The sequence below is a fragment of the Rhea americana genome, unplaced genomic scaffold (genome assembly GCF_003343005.1).
Source record: "Rhea americana isolate MKP2758 unplaced genomic scaffold, rheAme1 scaffold_30, whole genome shotgun sequence".
Lineage (NCBI taxonomy): Eukaryota > Metazoa > Chordata > Aves > Rheiformes > Rheidae > Rhea > Rhea americana.
In genome coordinates, this window is record NW_028186424.1 from 2,181,780 (window position 1) to 2,202,120 (window position 20,341).

Consider the following 20,341-nt stretch of genomic DNA (forward strand, 5'->3'; position numbering starts at 1 on the left):
CAAAAAGAAGAATGATCTATTTAAAGAGAAAGCAATAACAATATCTCAGATAATATGGGGCAGGTGTTAGAAGAGTTATCTAATATAATGAAAGTTTATCTGAAGCTACTTTTTATTTTTTACAGGAATTTGTAAGTGTATGATGAATTGATGAGATAAAAGAAATGTCAGCTATATTCAGTTATACAAATGTCTCATTGCTTTTCAAAGCAGAAACCTAGAGTATAAGCTCTGACAAAAAAAAATTGTTATCATGGCCTGAGCTCTTGATGATAACTGCAAGGTTTTCTATGAAATATCAGTAAACAAAACAAAGAGAGGAAAGGAGACAGCAAGGAAGAAGACCATGATAATACCGCATGCTCCTAAGGCACAAAAATACAAACCTTGGAATTTCTGTTACTGCAGATCAAAAGTAGAACTATAGATAAAAACAACTTTTTGCTGTTACAGAGCCAAGCAGATGTTAAAAGAAAACTGAAGATGACTCATGCTTACATTTACTTCAGAACATGTGATTTTCTGAAAAGAAGGAAAAACCAAAAACCTCCAAGATGAAAGAAACTCCACAGAGGTGTAAAGAAGTTTCATCTCTCATAGAATGAGCTTATAAGCTGCCTAAAAAGTCATTCCTGCTAACAGAAAAACAAAGCATCTTCTGAGGCTACTTCCTTTCTGCTTAGGAAAAAATAAAAAATTTTTAAACATTTTTCTAGGGGATGCTGATAATAGCCAGCATCCTGCCCTGAAAGCATCTGTTTCTACAACATTCAGAAACAGGATGAAAAAGTGAAATTGGGCAACTGGCTCCTCATTGCTTACTCCTTCTGTTRGTAATAAAAGGTATCATAGATATTGAAAAGGTAACAACGACGGTATTTTAAAGACTGCTACTTAGATTGAAGTTCTCAGAAAATGGGCACCATGAATTAACAGCTCGCTTTTCTCCTCCAAGGACAGCTACCGGGTGTAGAAAGATCTCCAGCTCTGGTTGAAGGCTCACAGCTCCAAATGGGCAACAGGAAGAGTGGGATCACTGTAGGCTGCAGAGGCCACAGCCAGGGGGGTCATGAGACCATCTCTCCTTTCTATTATCCAAGCATGCATACCGTTTGCAGTTATGCTGAATTAAAGACATTTTTACATATAACCTCCGGGTTACACCTATTTAAACAGAATATACGTATTTCAATCGGACCTAGAAATACTGGTAGTGGATCAGGTAATCTCTCACTAGGCTTTAAGTTTTAAAAGCACAGAAAACAGATGCAGCGCAGGCCAAACAGTTTATCTTCTAAATTAAGCCTCTCTYTCATTTCAGATCCCAAATGAAAATGACTGCAATATCTGATTAAAATGTACCAAAAAATGGTACTTCGTAATGAATAGAATTTCCCTCATCTTCACAGACTAGCCACAGCAATTTGTAAATTGAAAAAGAATCAATATAATCTCCTTCCAGCTGAAAAATAAAAAATTTAAACATATTTTTTTCCTATACATATGATTATACTAATGAACTCTTTTTCAGAAAATATGATCCTAAGCTAAAAATCTTGCAAATGAATTCACACACCAGTATGGAGCATATTTATGGAGACAGTTGAATTTCTTAAAAATCCCTGAAGATTATTTTCACAGAACTTCTGCAGTTAACATCTGGTTTTTGTGTACATGTYGAAAAAATAGAGATATTAATTATCTAACTCTAAGCTATTGCTAATCTGAATGTTATTTTATTGAATTTAAATTTAATTGTCTAACATTCAGTACAACTATCACTTCTAATTCCATATATTTTTCCAAGACAAATTTTACTGGAAAATTTATGCCAATTCATAGTTACCAAACTGGTAAATCACTTATACAAAACCACAAAGAATTATCTTATTTTTTGAATTCTTARAAGAGTCAAGAAGTGAATGGGCAACTGAAATCCAACTGATATAGCCTACCTGGGTTTCCACGAGGGATTTAATCAGATCCCTCATAAAGGCTCACAGAATAAACAACTAGTGAGTARCAGGAAAGGTTCTAGGCTGCATAAGTAATTGGATAAAAGATAGAAATGAAGAATCGGAATGATTTGCTTTTACATTGGAGAGGCTGTCAGTGCAGGGTTCTGTGCTAGGGCTCATGCTGATCAAAATAATTAAATTTATGATTTGAAAACGGAAGTAAATAATGTGCTGAAAAAGCTTGCCTGTAATACCAAATTACTCRATACAAGAAAGTCTAAGAAGAACTGCAGAAGTTTTCTGTGGTATTGAATGGCTGAGGAATTTTCAGATAATTAAATACAGAGAGAAACACTCAGAAAAAAATCCTAGCTTTACATGTTGACAGATTCTGAATCCATTTTTACCATTTAAGACATCTTGTAGTTATCACAGGGCTACAAAATGCTCAATAGTGGTCAAAAAGCAAATCTAACGCTTGGAATTAGAAAGAAGCAGGAAGCGTTATTTTGGTGCCATTTAGCTTCAAGATGTTCTCACATCTTGAGCTATGTGTAGCTCTAGTCTCCTCTCTAAAATGGCATTTATCTGAAGACGACACAAAAACGAGGAATAAGACCGATGAGAAGTAGGRAGTGACTGACAGGCGGGCCGCGACCACGCGGACTGGCACTCCTCAGCCAGGAAAGGCCACGGGAGAGGGCTGTAATTAGGAGCGGCACGGAGAGTATGAACAGGGAGCGACAGTTCACTTTGTCCACTGTCTCTTCCACTCACCGAGAAGGGTCACCAGATGGAACTAGGAAGGGGAACGTGTAAAGCAGACAGGAGCAAACGGTTCTGCACAGTAATACACCTGCTAAAGCTACAGAGGTCTTTGCCATAAGATATTTGAATGGTAAGATTATACACAGGTTCAAAAGCAACTGTACAAATTCAAGGGAAAATAAACCCCATCCACGTGAGCACTGTCAAATATAAAGCAGCTAGATCTCTCTAAAATCCCTGAATCTCAAGTTTACGAATGCTAATTGCCAAGGCTGAAGATTGTATGTTTGCTCTGTTCTTACATTTTCTGCTGATGCAGCTATTGAGCACTATCAGAGCCATAGCACTGCGATAAAAGGCCCTCTRGTCTGCCCCAGTACAGTTATTCTCACACACTGCTTATAATCTACTTTAAGATTTCATACTAACAGTTTCCATGTTCATTCTAAGCGAATCAAGAGCAATTGCAAAGGTGTCTCTGAAATTCATGGTCTCTTTAAGATGTATTACTTTCATTGTTTACGATAATAGGTCAACTTACTATTATTTACTTTATCCTTCACTATCCCTGAAGGTTTTATCTTATGTTGAGCTAATCCACTCATACAATCACCTCCCTCAGATATTCTTTCATACCAAGTTTGTTTTGCTAATGTGAAAATCTTACCTTCCTGTTCTACATTAATACAGGTGTTTGCGTATGAAATTTTTTGAATCTACCTTAACGTGCAATTAAAATACAATTATTTGATGACATGAAGTATAAATAACTAATCAAAACTATTAAACAATGTTTTATATTACYGTAGCCCAAGCACTYTGTAGTTGCTYATTCTGTTTTAAATCAAAAAAGTTACCACCTTTTTACATCCATTAATTCTGAGTGCCCCTCTTCACACCTTGCTCATTTACATTCTCCTTCTTTGAGTAAGGGCGAGTTTCTGAAGCTACGCACCTTCAGCCTAATCCCACCAAAGCACTCCCTTATCCAATGACCCATTATTAAAACCAGGCTTCTCAGCAATACCCCTAGAGAGTGAGACTTTTGAAAGTGGAGCTTCAAATCGATATTTAAGAATCTGTTTCACCATCTGCAGTGAGTTGCTGCAGCTTGTAGCAAACCACAAGGGACAGTGCATTAGCGCTGAAAGCAAAGCCAGATCAATAGCTAAAGATCAGTGGGTGGGAGCTTCACTACCGAGTTGCTTATGTTAATGCAACTTTGCCAGCGAGTTTGTTAATAAAGAGAAATGATGCTAAAGACAACGAGAAAGTTAAAATATGTGAGCRTAAACTGGAAGATCAAGCATCATTAAGCCTCAGTCTCACAAAGGCTTATGTRCATGTTTAATGCCTGTATTGTGAGCAATCCCATGGAAGTTAATGGGACATAAAACTATTCCTTGTGTATAGCAAAATACATGCATAAGTCTTTGTGATCTTGATATATAAGGTTAGCAATAGAAGCTTTTTTTTTCCCCCAGTAGAACAGCATCTTGGCAGAATAACGTTGGTTTCAAGAGACAACAGAAAGCAATTTTTGATGCTATTAAAAAATTAAGTAAACAAGACAGGAATTTTAATAGACTGAATAATTAAAGCAATCTCTCAGCAATTATTTGCTTTATCTGTGTGTGTTTAGGGGTGAGGGGTTAATGAAACACCTCTTCAATCATAAATCATTTACCATTGCTTCAGGCTTTCCTCTTTCCTCTTACTATTTAATAGCTGTAAGTACTTAAACAAGGTTTTTTCTTATTCTGATTTAACAAATTTTATACAATTGGAGGAAATGCTATATAAATACAATCCTATTTCTGTAGCAGCATTTCTAAYTTTCATTACCCATGTTTTAAATGTCTTTATTATACACTCATCTAAACTGAAAAGAACAGAAGCTTTGGAGCCAATGCTTCAGGCAATCTCATACYGCATTTCAATGGGATTCCTACACAAGGAAGGATCCTTTCCAGGATCTAGTTTAGTATAGGTGAAACGTAGCAACAGATCTTTAGTGACAGTCATAACTACAAAATTATCAGGATACAGACACATTTTCTCTGATGATATAAAACCAGCAACAAATATATGCCTTTGTACTGCCTGYTTAGAAAATAATTCCAGAATTAGGYTAAGGAGAACAAGCCTTTAGTAAAGCATGGGATCAGATCATTAYGGAAGCTCAGATAAGTTTCACTCCTGTCACATGAAACCTCACAGACTGTGCCTGAAGTGGACATTACTTTGACAGTGGCCTCTCATGCACAAAGGGAGAACGGCTGGCTGTCTCTCAGATGACAACTTGACGTGAGACCAGATGCAGAAATGAAAAGCATATTTTAAATGTAAAGCTTACATAAAAGAAAATCAAGTTGTCTCTTTTCTAGTTGTACAATAAGCATCATTCATTTGGAAAGGTCAATATTAATTAGCAAGTCCAGCAGGGATGTTCTGTCACAGGTTTTTTGTGCATCTGGTTATTCTCTGTTTCAAATGAAGGATAATCCATACTTAGAGGTCTGAAAGCTGTCTCATCTCTGACTTGCAACTTCCCATAAAAGGTTAGTAAATATAATTCCTCGTAGTTTTAAAATAACATGTTCAAGCAGACTTTCTTTGATTTGTGTTTTGGCTACTTCCACGGTCTTGAATTCTTATGTTAAGTCAAACCAAAGATGATCTCAAAAAACAGCAGATAACCAAACTCAGTTAACTGCCAGACTGATAGCATAATGGCATTTAACCTAATGGAAAGGCTGGCATTTCTTTCACGTCTGACTTTCAAACAAAAATGTAGAAAAGAGCTCWCAAGGAAAAAAAATGATACCACCAAATCTTTGGGTCACAAATCAAACCCAAAATTCACTCTGCTTTGCTCTGAAGTCCAGTTTATACCTTTAAGGTGTTCTTATTCATCTTACAGCATTGGGGCTCTATGATGGAATGACTGGCTGGGTAGATGAGGGGAGAGCAGTGGWCGYTGTGTACCTTGACTTCAGCAAGGCTTYTGACAATGTAGCATATAATAGTAGCAACACAAGATCAAACCAAATTAGCAACTATCAGTTAATTGAACACTTATGTTTATAGTGCTGTAAGTATTTTTTTAGTCAGAATGATCCTACTGCAAGACTATCTTTTTTTTTTTTNTCTTCATTGTCTGTATCTCTTTTATGAGAATTTTAAATAGTTTTGGAATTGGGATGGGGGCAGGGAGTTTTTTTATTTCTTGGATTTTGTCAGCTAACCGCTCTAATAATGGCACCTTTTCAGCTGTTACTACCATTGTTTCACTGCTGCCACAGATTTCCAATATTCTACCTTCTTTCTACATTGCATTGCCATGCATGTTGCCTGAATAACAGCACAAAGATGACCTTTGGGTGTTTTACCATGTAGGGCAATTTTTAAATGCTTTTAAATGAAAGCTTCCATATTATTTAAATTAACTCCCTATTTTTTCCTGCTTGAGATTGACACTCAATCTGTTTCAAATCTTTATCCATAACCCTATGGATTGCTGGGAACACATCTTTCTTMTTCCCATTCCTCTAATATTCCAAATAAGCAGGGACACGCATCTCTTTTTTTTTCCTCCTCCTCTCCAGAATATGTTCATGCAATTCTCACTCATTACTTGCAAAGTCTGATAACAACATGGGACAGTATAATGTACATATCTGTTCTGCTGCTACAGATTGGGCTTTCCTGTAAATACATTTGTAATGGCCACACATGTTTCTGCCTGCTTACACAGCATTCAACGATCTATTAAAGAGAAGGTGTTATAAAGAACCAGTTTCCATTGGAAAACCAATGCATTTTATCATACCTTATCAGTATCTCATCATGATTTAAACTCAAATACTGACCTGATACTTATATCTGATGCCATATGGATGGATTTGGYGTCCTAAGCCCATTTTTCTATGGGACAGAGGTCCCTATTACAACTCATCCCACAGTTTGGTAGCTTGCTGACCTATCTCAGCATAGGCAGCAAGTTGAACAGATATAGAAGCCTCTTGTCTCTTCCATGTCAGAGCCGTGAAATTTTAATATGGGAAACCTTTAGTTTTGCTCTCACTAATCCTGAAGAGAGATTTTGCCACTGAGTTTAGCAAACCAGAAATCTTCAAGAACAGTAACTTATTAACATTCTGTGCCAGTGAATTCCACTATGAATATTAAGTAAGTAATTTATTTATACAGTATAGCACAGTAATTATTTATGGCACTCTCTAGACTTGTACAAACGGCTAAAAGATGATACTGACTTTTGCCCAACGGTAGGGATTTGGTAATAAAACAGTCTGAAAAAGGAGTAAACTCGAAAGTTCACAACATAGGCTCAGCATCCCAGGATTTGCACAAGTTTTTCATTAGACAGCATCCCGGGGTTTGCACAAGTTTTTCATTAGACCTTATTTACCCCTAAAAACATCTAAATCTGGTAGTATCAGAACAGCACCTGAAATATAGATCATAGTGATATTAGACTGAATGAAGAAAGTAGGATTGTGTGGCAAAAAAATGAGGTTGCACAATGATCACAGACAAAGCTTTTCTAGCTAAGATGTACAGTCAGTTATGGGGAAGGGTATGGATGCAAGTTGACCTAGGAGACTAGGGTACAGATCACACATGTGCACCATTATAAAGCAAGTGCTAAGAGGAATCAGATTCACAGAGAAGGTACTAGAGAGATGATCCTGCAAATATTTGATTTCTCTGATTGTTTGTTTTTTAAAGCATCTCCATTTAGGTTGCTACAGGCTTTATATAATTAGTATTGCATACCTCTGAGAGTTACACTCAAATCATTCCAATCAGCAGTATTCCTTGTAACACACTGGAAGCTCTACCATTAACTTACCAATATCATATTGCACATGCTCTACGTACTCTACTCCTCAGTGAGTATCACTTGGATTCAGGGTAGCAATGCTACATTAAATGGCTATTTTCTAAATCATAGACCTGGAAAATAGAGTTTAATCAATGACCATTAGACCTTGTGCTCCCTGCTGGCATAAAATACCTTCTTTTTATCCAGCGTTACTGTAYTGTTGTTTTAAGAGGTTATGATCAGCATTTGGCACCGAGTTACAAGGGCAAGGAGGCCTTATTAGCAGGAAGAAATGAAAGTGTTACAGAATAAAACAATGAAAGTGAGACAAGATAACTCACAACAATGACCTAAATCGTGTCATGCTCCCATTTCACTCCATTGTATTCAATTCCCCCTGAAAAGTATAAGAGGATACAGCTAACAAAGGTAAATTGCCCAAAGGTTATTTTCTATAATTGGAGATCACACTGGAAGAGGTTTTGAGTATGCTCATTTCTCCTTGCAGCCAAAAGGTCTAATCAAAGGCTCTTTACTATTTCTACTCCAGTTTAAAAAAAAAAAAAAAAAAGTTTCTGTGCAAAGTATGTGCATGACTTATGTCTCACTTAAGTCTTCAAAGTTGTTGGGTTTTTTTTCCCAAGTAATAAGACTCTTGTACCTCAAAAGGTTGAAGTGGCAATTGATTGATATGAAAACCTCTTATGTCCCTCTGCATTAAGAGAATTCCTCCTAATTTCTTTTCTTGAATCATTATTCAGCACAGTCAAGGAAACTGAAGAGCAGATTCTGTGAGATGGGAGCATCTTACAAGCATCTGGCTCAAGCAGAGCCACCATGTTCATTAAGTTCTCAGCTCCTTGTAGGAAAGAGCCATGGGACAAAACACCTTTGTGTCTTGCGTTTTTCAGTCGCAGACTATCAGGAATAAACAAGCTGTTTGTACAAGGCAAAGAGCCTAGGCATGTCAGAATACTGGTGCAAAGAACCGTATTCTGTCTTACCTGGACTATAAAGAGTTGATAGCCAGACAATATGAAATACATTTCCCTGCAGCCTTTACTTTGAGAACAAAGACAATGTCATGTTTTACTTCCTTGCTCTTATGGAGCTTTCAAACACACGAATTGGTGGCCACCTTCTCTAAATAGGTCTCACAGACTGCATGGGATCATATTAGGCAAGACAGCACCTTCTGTAACAGTACAGTACCACTTTTTTGAGTTGCCAAATATTAGTTATTGCACTGATTATTTCCTATATTGAACAAACACATTATCAGAAAAATACGTTTGAGGACTGGATGAAATTTTCAACAGGACTTCAACATTTTTCAATCCAGAAAATGGATTCAAAATTTTGAAGGCAGTTTGAATGACAAAATTTACTTGCTCCAGCATTCAGAACAGTGGCCGTGTATTCAAAACATTATGATAACGTTCTTATTTCTCCATACTCAAAATATTGCTTGGGATTCATCTGTCTTTTGCTAGATAGATGTAGCTTCTTCAGTGATTCCTSCAGTAAGAATCACAAGAGGGACCAGTCATAGAAGTGACCATTTTCAAGTGTGCAGAAACTATTCGTACGGAGGAGAAAATTTTCCTGCTTTTTTTTTTTTTTCCTCTTTTCTTTTCAACCGTGCCCACAACCCAGAAGCTAACACACTGGGTGGCATGCACACATACACACGCTGCCCATGAAAAACGAACTATTAACGACACTGGGAGCAAGACGTAGGCAGGGACTTACGCTTGGAATGTTTGTCACAGAGGGCTGATGCCCTCATGTCGCAGAGTCGCAAAGATCCTTTGCTGCTGCTGTAGACAAAGAGATTGCAGTGATGGGGATGAAACTCCGAGGCTGTAATCACTTCCGTCAGGTCCTCCATATTGGCTGGCTTTATATCTACAATGTCTGAATAGAAGTTTCATTAAGGAAAACGCAATTGTTCGCAGGTAAACTAAGACTCTCATCATTTCTTGAAGGAAATATGCTTATCTAAATGTCCATGCATTTCATACTTCTAGATAAAGATGCACTCATTCGTTTGGTAGTAGGGCTTTTTTTAAATTCCATATCTGCCCCATCTAAACCAAACTGATTGAGAGTCAATAACAGCTTTACAGATCAGCTGCCCATGCTGTGCAAAAAGGATGTTAAAGAAATGACATTTCAGGGGCTTTGGAATTCTAGCTTCCATTAAAACCAATAAAGAGCAGGTAGATAAATCTCCTATATTGCCTTGTTAATTACAATCAGCAATATTTTCCCATAACTGTTATTGAAATTACTGCTTTATTTTAGGTATTACTGATTGATAGAAAACAATAGACAGCTCAGATCTTCCCTCTCTGGTAAGGATGTGCTGCCTTTTCTGATCATACAACTCAGGTTAAATAATACACATACCTAAAGCTAATGGCCTAAAACAACATGTGTTCATTTTTTGCAAAGGCAAATGTAGACAAACACAAAGGTGTGCATGTAGGAAGTTTTATGTGAACATATGCCATTATAATTTCATTTTTTAAAAAAACAGGGTTTCTACTGATACAACATAATATTGTGCATTGGTTTTGCTACTTAGCTCTGAGTACTTCAGAAAGAAGTATTTGAAATGGCCTTCTTTGAGGTTTGGGTGTTTCTTTTTTTTCTTCATATCTACTGCTGTGAAAAGAAAGATGCTTATTCCTGAAATCAGTATGAGCTTCTGTGACTAAGAACTGTACACCTGAATCATTTAACTAGACATATCTGGAACAAAAATATATCAAAAATCTAGTTTACTGAGCATAGACCTATCAGTTTGATCATCAAAGACTCCTCACACAAAGTATAGCTCACATCACGCACACATACATATGCACTCAATATATTACCTGCCTCAGTGAGCATAAAACCCAGGCAAGATCTGACAAAGATATTTGGAGGAGAAGGCCAGCTCGTGCAAGATGGCTCATAAAGGAACGAATGAAAGGAAGAGTCTCACAAGAGAGTTGTAAGAAAGTAGAGGCATTAAAGAAGAATGTATATGTAAAGCAGTGCATTTAAATAAGACTGTACATTCTCATGCAGCCCTTATCAATCTACTGTAGATAAAACTGTTAACTAACCCTTCAAACAAGAAGAAAAGTGATATTATACTATTTTACTGATGAGGCTCTAAGAAGSGTAATAAATGATTTGCATAAGGTCACACGGGAAATATATGACAGAACAAACCTTGATCACTGAGTTCCAGTGCTGTGCCCTACACACAAATCATCTCAGTGCCTGGATTCCCCATGAAATTTGAATCAACTGACATTCAAAATTTAAACATCTCCGGGGAAAAGATAAATGTGAAAATCTCTTTTACTGATGGCAACTCATGTGTCATGATATTAAGCCTGTTCTTGTTCCCACTGGAGTAAACGGAAAACTTTTAACTGATTTTTGCAGGAACATGGCCCTGATATTTTGATCTCTCCCAGAAATGTAGATTTAGTGGCACAACAGTGAAATTAAAAATAACAATATGAAAGATTAGAGATAATTATTTCAGTAACTTTGCATAGACCCAAACATCACAACACTTTTTTTTATTTTTACATTGAGTGGTTTTAACAGGGAAATACCAGCAAAACAATGAATATCTTGTGACATTTAATAACAAGAGGGAATTAATTAATGTTGCATTTCAACTGCATTCCCACTTACTTGCAGTAYCATATTTACATCCATCTCCACGAATTCCTCATGATTAATATTAGTGCAATGAATGCTAAGACCCAGCAACACTGATTTACCTCCTCTTATAAAACATCACAAAATATTACTGAATAATTAACAAGAAAAAACAAACTATATTCAGTTATTTGTATTGTGAATGTGTCTCAGTAAATATCTTTAAGTAAAAGCAATTGCTTTCAGTGATTGAATTGCTTTCAGGAGTTCAGAGAAATCATAGTAACTCGTTGTGACTATTTCACCTTTCAGTAGAGAGATGAATAATTGCTGAGTGATGAAAAAGATATAAAATATAAATAGTGTATGTGAAACAGTCACGGTAAGTATCATTTTTCTGGAAACTGAAGACAATATTGATGAATTTCCCTTCACTGTGTAAAATGAATAATCCTATGCTGAATAATGAAATTAAATATTCCCTCCTCCCAGTAGGAAAGCATAAAATACTTGAAACAGACTGCATTCCCAGATGTGATCTAAATCTCCGCTGAGAGAGCAAGAACCCCATTGCCTTTTGAGGCCCACACAGAAAATGCAGCACAGAAAACTCGTTGTTTCATTATATGTAGAAAAATACAATAATCAATATAACACCTATATTAAAGCAAAACAATCAAAGGAATGAAGAGCTGTGGATGCGACTTACCCCCAGACGCATTTGAAATAACGGATGAAAAAACAGCCTTTGCTTTGACAGCTACAGAAACCAATGTATCAAAAGAAGAACATGTCACACAAAAGAACATTTTTCCCCTCTCATGATTTTTGCCATCTATTTGAAAACAATCAAGTACTGCTTGACATGTGATGTGTGGGAACTGTATTTAAGTTAGCATGACATGGTAAGGGCAAGCATCTCCCATGAGACACTTTGCATTTCTATTTTTCCATCTTCCCTTTTGTGCCTTTTTTTTTTCTTTTTAAGCACAACATCGCAAGGCAGGAAAATACAAAAACAATCGGACCAGATATTGTGCTTCAGAAACAGGCCCTTTGGTGAACCTGAAGAGCTCAAAGAGGGATCATCTTGCAGCAACTGATTAAATGAAAATCCCATTGCTAAAGGGAAAAGTATTCCAATGGCACAAATCTGTAGGGCCAGCCAGGCCCTAGCTATGCTAACTRCTACCCTTGCCTCATCTCTCCTGGCAGGATGCCTTTAGTTGCTCACAGTCCTTCTCCCTCAGCTCACATCTGACTCCAATCATACCACACGTAGCATGCAAAAAGAACAAAAATATATCCTAAGACCAAAGGTTTCTAAGAGACAGTAAGGCCAAACAGCAGTTTACCATTGGCAGTGCATTGGGATATAACTCTGCTGTCCTAAAAATGCTGGTGTCCCTGTGCCTGAGCAGGGGGGGATTTTTCCCTGGGAAAATAGAAAAGATCTTCATGCTGCCGTCACTCACACGCACGCTCGCCGAGGACGGGGCAGTCTGATCTGTGCTAGACGCTCTCGCAAAGGGAAGGCTGAATCGGCACACGCTCCTGCCGTTCCCGTTGCCGCTAGCTTTTAGAAGCGAGCATTCCTCTGGCAGACGGGCAACACGGACGCTACTCCAGCCTTTCTCATGGCGGCTCTTTTCTGAGGGGTCTCTGAAGCCTGGGATGCACTGGCAGGTTTTTAATTCATTAACACTGAAACAAGCAACAGGAAAAACCTTTTTGCTCACAAAAACCACAACAGATCTCAGACTCTCTTCACCCAGGCATTTACCGTCTTCTTTGCATGGCTCAGTAAAGTGGAATAAAGCTATGAAGAGGTCAACAGATTTTCCAAATGCTCTCCATAGCAAAACAGACATGAAAACCTAACACACTTGCAGACCACACTGGTGAGAGAAGACATTCTTGTAGCTGCATTGCTAGAGCTAGAAGACCAGGAGTTAATTGTAGTAAATGCATCAATGACACTTTCAGCCAAAATTCAAGGTTACWCTGTTATATGAAGTGCTGTGCACGTCTTCAGGAACAAGGTCTGTGATACCGACTTTAATCACATTATAGATGCAGAACTGCCTAATCTTCTTATGACYCTGCTTTGATTTGTCTTGCAACTACATCACTAATAACAGCCAGGGGCCGAAAAGAGGGTGCCACAGAACGGCATCCTCCTTGCTACGCAACCCAGATGTTAATGTACAGTAGGTTTCCATAGTTAGAAAGCCCAGTGGAAGACAACCCTAAGCCTAGGCCAGCACAGTTTCCACACCTCTCCGCATAGCCAGCCTGGTCCAGGCAGTCCCAGTTGGCTCCCATCAGAACAGTCTCCACAGCACCCTGAGGTGCCGCGCACCCATTCATTCCCATGTCCTGATCCAAGGGAGCTCCAGCCGAATCCGACACTGCCGCGGAAGTCTGACACATAAGCAGGCAGGACAGGAGCTCATCAAGAGGGCAAGGAGACTTTAAAGAGAGATCTGGAGGAGGAGGGAGGGAGGGAAGCAAAACAGTGCAAGAGGAAGGAGGAACAAGCATACGGAAAGGCACGAGTAGAACCATGCAGTTCACACGTGGTGTGAGGGATGCAATCCGAGTGCAGAATCCTGTTACATGTTACRTTGAGTCCTAATCCAGTATTTTGTGCTGCTGTTATGCAGCTGATATGAAAATGAAGATAGCAAGAGGAGGAAGATTTGTCTCACTGCCTTTGGGCCACTTATCTAACAGAAATATCCTCTTCTGGGAGAAGGCATTCAATAGTTTCTTTCATTTCAGGTTAAAAAGATGACCCTCACCTTGATCCAAAATTTACATTAATCAGACTACTTCACTTGATCAGCTAGAATATAAATGAGCATGCCTGCTTTGTGCTCATGCCAAAACATGTATAATGAGAATGTGGAAAAAACACAAGGTTCCTGCTGAGCAAAAAAAAGTTCCAGGATGTGTTTCCTTGTGTGATAATGGAAACAGTCATCCATTTTTCCTTATAATAGATTAAATTTCCTTTGAAGTGGAAAGTATGCTTAAAGAAATAGCTGTTGCTTCTTCCAGAAACCATCAGGRAACAAGGAACACGATTTTGTAGAAAAGAAAGTTTTAACTCATAAGCTCACAAACTCATAGCATACAAAAGACTGACTCTTAAATCGTAATTTTGGAATCATTTTAAATATGATTTGTATGTTCACTGTAAGAAGGACAGTATCAATACAGTTGGATTCAGGCTACAGGAAAAAAAATTTAACTGAACCCCAGTTATTCAACTGCTATGTAGAACAAAGGCTGTATTTAGAAAGCCAAGAAGAATTCTCCATAGAAGTTTCATAAGGAAATAAAAATTCTCATCTTATTTCAATATATGCTGTTCCAACACTGCATTTTTAGCCCTGTGTGGGATTTGCGTTTCTGCAATTTTTAGGCTCTTTCAAAGAATAAACTTCAGCATAACATTTCTCCCCAAACCTCGCTGTTCCTTGTGTTTTCCACAGAGATTTGTTCCAGCTCCTAATTTTATCTGCACTTTACACTTACATTCTAGTCTAGACCTACGAAGATTCTCTGACTAGTAGTCAAAATCAATAGCAATTCATAGAAGCTGCCAGGACTTTGGTTTAGGATAATTGATTACTGTGGCCCTGCKAAGGCTCTATACTGTTTTAATGTAAGCATATCCCTGAGCTGTTTCCTCTGTTAGCCATTTAGCGCACACTATTTTCATTGCAAGCAGTGAGCTGTGATGCCTACAAATCAAGCTCTACCAGTTTGACACTTCCTACACAGTGGTTGTGTTATGCCTCAGCTAAGGGAATTCATTTCAGGAGTCCGCAGTTTTCGTGCRGGTTCTGGACATCCAGGGAGCAGGGAACAGAATCAGGCCTCACTAYGCTTGGCAACATGATGATTTGACTGGCTGACCTTATCTACAAAAGAAAGAAAGAAGTCCTAATTTTAAATAACTATCTACTTGCACCTTTCTTCTAATTTCTTAAAGATATCAGTAGTTTTCACTGCTGAACAGCAATTTTACAAGAGGCCTGTCMTGACAGTAAGGATGCCATTGGACACTGTCCAATTTTTGAATTTCTTTCAGATCTCTTCTCCACGAGCTAAGCTTTCTAGAATGTATTATCAACAGGTTAATGGATTTGGCCTTTTCTTCAAATTCCAAYGTCTTAGCTTTGGAAGAGAGATGACTTAGTGTTTATATTCTAAGTTCCCTTAATAGCCATAATATCAGTGCTTTTTATTGGASAGCATTCTCCCACTGCTCCACTAAAAGCTTATACTCTACAGGTTTTATTAAAAGCCCAGAGAGTTGTAATTACGTTGTTTGGCTCTTCTGAACCACAGGAACAGTAACTGCTGCAGAATTGTGTGCTCCTTCAAGCTGTCTTATACCCAATATCTGCTAATCCAAGGTATTGATCTAGTACTCAAAAAATGACTTAGTAGCATAATGTCAACCCAATTCCATTCTTTAATCCCCATGAGCTTTACAACTATGATTCTTTGAATATCAGACTGAAGATGGGAACTCTGATAGCAGTCTCACACTACTGGTGTTCTGCTGGAAATAACTTAAATGGCTTGCTGTTATCAGCAATAAAATTTGTTGACATTGAAAGCATTTATATGATGCCATTGTGATAGTAGAAAGGCTTCTGACAACTTTTGCTTTTTTTCTTCTCACATCAAGATCATGAGGTAGAAAAATAGAAAAAACTGCTAAAGGCCTTATAGCTCTACATGGAAGGCCAATTTATGGACAATTATGTTAGATACTGTACAAACACAAAGTAAAAAGATTGCTTATAACATAAAGAACAACTAAAAAGTGCACACAAAGAATGCTAGAGGAGATTAAGTAAYGCTAACAGCCTTCTGCTGGCATCAGACCTTTTAGTATGCTTTAGGCTTCTTAATTCAAGCATTACATCTTAAGTTAGACAAAAAGCAAAGTTAAGGGAAGAAGAAAAAGAATGGTCACAGCAGAGAGGCTGTAGCAGCAGCGWGCTTTTCATCTACTCAGCTAAAACTAGTCAGAAAACAGAATTAGGCCATTAAGTAACCAAGAGGTACCAAAAATGACGCTAACATTGGCATCAAGCTTACCCAGAGACAGGGTATTAAGTATATCCCCCCGTCTTACTGGCAGCAATGCACATTCACCTGGTGACGGGCTGATTAAAGGAGGTCTGCATGCCAAGTGCATGTCTCGGGCAATGGCCTCACACTTAACTCAGCTTAACTCGCTCAGCTCTCAGTGCAAGGTGGCCCATGTTTCCTCACAAACTCCAGCCTAAAGCTTCAGTCAGATTCATGCCCAATTTAGCTTTCTATTGATGTTTCCTAACATCATAAAACTTACAAAATTTTTCTTCTTCTTTTTCTTTCCTTGAAAACAAATTATTGTATTTATTCATTTATTTCATGTAATATCAGTATGTCATGATTTTAATTCATTTGGTGTAGCCCTCTTTCAATACAGTCTTGGAGTACTTCTTGAACTTAGCTCACCTTTATTACACATGAAGAAWGAAGAGGCGAATATCAAGATCCTTTAAATGTGTTTCGGTACCAATATTGCAGTGGTTTCACTGGCAGCTTATAAGAAACAGAGTAAGGGACTAACAAGATAGGGCTGAAGAGGAAATGAGTGATGGAACTTAAACACAATACTACAAAATTCTGAACCAAAGCTGCAATTCTTAGACTTTCCATCACAAGGTTCATTCAGAATTGGAGATATTCAGCAAGAAATTAGAAGTAGTGATAGGAAATATTCAACTTTCATTAGGTTCAAAGCAAAGGAGACTCAGTATCAGTTTCAACATTTTACAGATAAGTAAACTGAGACATTAAGTGGCAAAGACTTGGTAAAGGTCAGTTTAATGGCCAGCAGGAGTCATTGTAGTGCTCTCTCCCCTCCCTACCCATATTACTTCCAGCATGCAAGTATTCCCTCATTTTTTTTCTTGCTTAGTTGATTGTGAGAGGCTTTTCTGTTGTTAGTATTTTCCTCCTTTGGAAATTTTTCCCTAGAATGCAGAGTAATCTAAAGACTCATTCTGAACTTAAGAGATTTAATTCTGATCTTTATTACATCAGAATTATTTTGTTTCCATATAATTCCACTAGATTAAAATCAGAAAGCAGCAGGACCAGAAGCCCCAAATCTCCATTATGCAAATACTACTTCAAAAAGAATCAACCCAACATTTTAAATGTAACCAGTCACATTTTAGGAAATCACTTTTACTGCAGCACATTTAGTAAACGCCTCAGACTTTGCTGTATTTCAGTTAAAGAAAAACAGATTTAATATACAAGCAAAACTGCCTTCAAAGTAGTTTCAATGTTTGAATAAAAGTTGAATACAGAGACTTGCAGAATAGCACTGCAAGGAAAGAGTACTTAGAATGGTTAAAGTCACATAGAAAAAATTTCTCAGAGATAGGCCTGTGCATATACATATCAATCATTAGTTTACTTAGAGAATGATGAATTTAGAAGTAGTCACAGGAAAACTTCTATTTAATTAAAAACTGAATCTTAGGTACATTTTCTTAAATGGAGTATCTGCACTGTTGTCTGTAAACAAAAATCTTTATCTACAACCTACTTTATCTACAACAATATGCACATTCAAATTTAAGAGGAAAGAAATACACACACACACACACACACACACACAGCTGAGAGCAAAATTAAGGGGGTCAGTCAGCAGAGGAAGGCTTGTCTTCTTAAATGCATGTCTACATTTTTCAGTGTACAGTACTCAATCATTGTAAGGTTGCAAAGTCATATTTAGTTGATGCATTTGCATGTGTAATTAATTATGATTTGTCTGAAACTGCTGTGGGATGCTTAATGTTATGTTTGGAACATATCAGATACCAGAAGTGCCTTGGGTGCACATAAATTATGAATGGAAGAGACACATCAAGTCACCTAGCTCAGCCTCTGTTTAGCAGTATTCATTTTTATAGTATGATAAGTGGCACCTYGTACCGCTGACTAGCAATAGTCCAAGCAAAGTGGACAACTTCAATAAAGTAACAAGGACAAATTATAAGCTACGGTAGTCTCCTACCATTCACAAAAATACATTCTTGAAACCAATGGCAGAACCGGAAGAAACCTACTTGGTTTTCTATGTTCAGTACCCTAGATACACACACAACATAAATAATTTCTTAAATTCCATCTTAAAAATAACCAGGATTTTTTTTCCCATGCAACTTAGAGCAAAGCACAACTGAAATATGTCCTTTTTTAAAAAAAGAATAATCTATACACTAACAGGTACCACCATTAATATTTATTAATCTCACATAGTTTAGGAAGATCTGCCTATTAAAAGGCATAGATAGAATTTCCTACTGAAGGAAAATCCTTAGAGTCTGTTGGGGGGAGGGGAAATTTTCTGTCCCAATACGTAATCTAATCTTTTGCATACCTTGCAGAAAGCCCTTGGCCCAGTAGAGCAGTATTTGTACAGTGATACAGTAGAAAAATTCTGTATCTTAATCGAAGTTACAAATGATGCCATAAAAGACTATATTTTTTACAAAATTTAGCCAGAAGTCTTTCAGAATATTATGCTCTCCATTTCCCTGTAAGTTTGTTCCATAAGTAGGGAAACACAACTGATTTTTATAACCTTAGATGTTTCTGAAAAACAAGTGTTTGTCAAATACCAATAAAAGCTTTTGTTCAGAATTTATACCAATGTTTCCGTTTGGAAATCCCTGAAAATTAGCAGTGTGAAAATGAAAATGAAGAACAGATTCAGTTTTGCTCAGRATCTCCATAGTGAAAGTTTTCAAAACTATCTATACTATATTAGATAACATACCTCTTTAAAATCTTTCAGCAGGACTGATTTTCTAGTGGCTTAATCTATCCAAAAGGATTTACAAAAATGCCCATCAGCTTGCTATTGAGGCACTGCAGAAAAATACAGATTCCAAAAGTTTGAAACACCAATGTTATTCTCAAGGCGAAGGAGTTCAGTAAGTGGTAAACATGCAGATGTTTGATTCCTTGATCTATTTTCAGAACAGTCATTCCAGACAAGTCACACAGCTTATATGCAGTATTAAAACAGTCACTATAGACTTTTTTTTATCTCGTCCTGTAACTTTGTTAAAATTAATATTGTCTTCATTTATAGAGGTTTTTATTCCAAAGGAATAAACAAGCAAACTACTGCAATTTCATATGCAATGATATGCAAAGAAACGCAGTCCTTCCTGGTGTGGATAGTGGTAACAGATAAGAGAAATAGAAATGTCTGCTCTAACGAGAACTGTCCTAGTTTCTTCAATAGCAACAAAAGCTCCTAGGGCCTCAGATTTTAACCACTCACATAGAAGACAGAGGGGCAAACTGCATGGCTTTCAATGCCTGAGATGACTATATGAGGATTTTTATTACATTTCCAGTATGGAATACTTGCCACACTAAAATATTTTAGCTGATGAGCAATGCAAGTTATATTTTGTTCTTCTTTATGTTAACACTCTGCAGAAGACTGTGCTTTGCAAGGTTAATTTCAAGTCCAAACTCACAAGGGAACAAGAATAATTAGACCCATTTAAGAGAACTCTTCCCCTCTGGCAAAGCTGATTGAATTATTTATACATTATCTTTTCATATAATTGTACCTAGAACTGTGTTATTGGGRTTTTTGTGCCTAGTCTCCAACAAATTCATAATACATGCTTTTCAAGTTGGATACACTGCCTGCACCTGTGACACCCTAGAATGGTTCATTTTTAAAATGGTGCAATGAGAATTAATCCAGAGGGAAACAGAAGCAGGCAATTTAAAAGCTTCCGCAGTGACACCATACTGATTAAAACTCATCAACTGAAGAAATAAAATTAGTAGGACAATAAATCTTGGACTGAATCCTGTTACACAGGAATAACTTCATTGACTGCAATGRCACTATACTAAAATGTGAGTGCTACTTACTTGAGCACCACTTTCATGATGTTACCCTTTAGCTGTAATTTAATACTCCTTGCTGTAGTTTCCAAGTCYCTCTTTGCTGAAAGATCTCAAATATTTGGATAAA

At 37.3% G+C, this 20,341-nt stretch overlaps 1 protein-coding gene across 3 annotated transcripts in view; it reads right to left on the bottom strand.

The window, feature by feature from the left end:
* PPP2R2C (protein phosphatase 2 regulatory subunit Bgamma) overlaps positions 1-20,341 on the bottom strand; it is a 138,137-nt gene that overhangs the window by 18,799 nt on the left and 98,997 nt on the right. For all 3 annotated transcript variants that reach the window (XM_085309591.1, XM_085309592.1, XM_085309594.1), the window contains exon 6: positions 9,328-9,492. In XM_085309591.1, the coding sequence (XP_085165717.1) occupies positions 9,328-9,492 (165 nt within the window). The remainder of the gene's footprint in view (positions 1-9,327; positions 9,493-20,341) is intronic.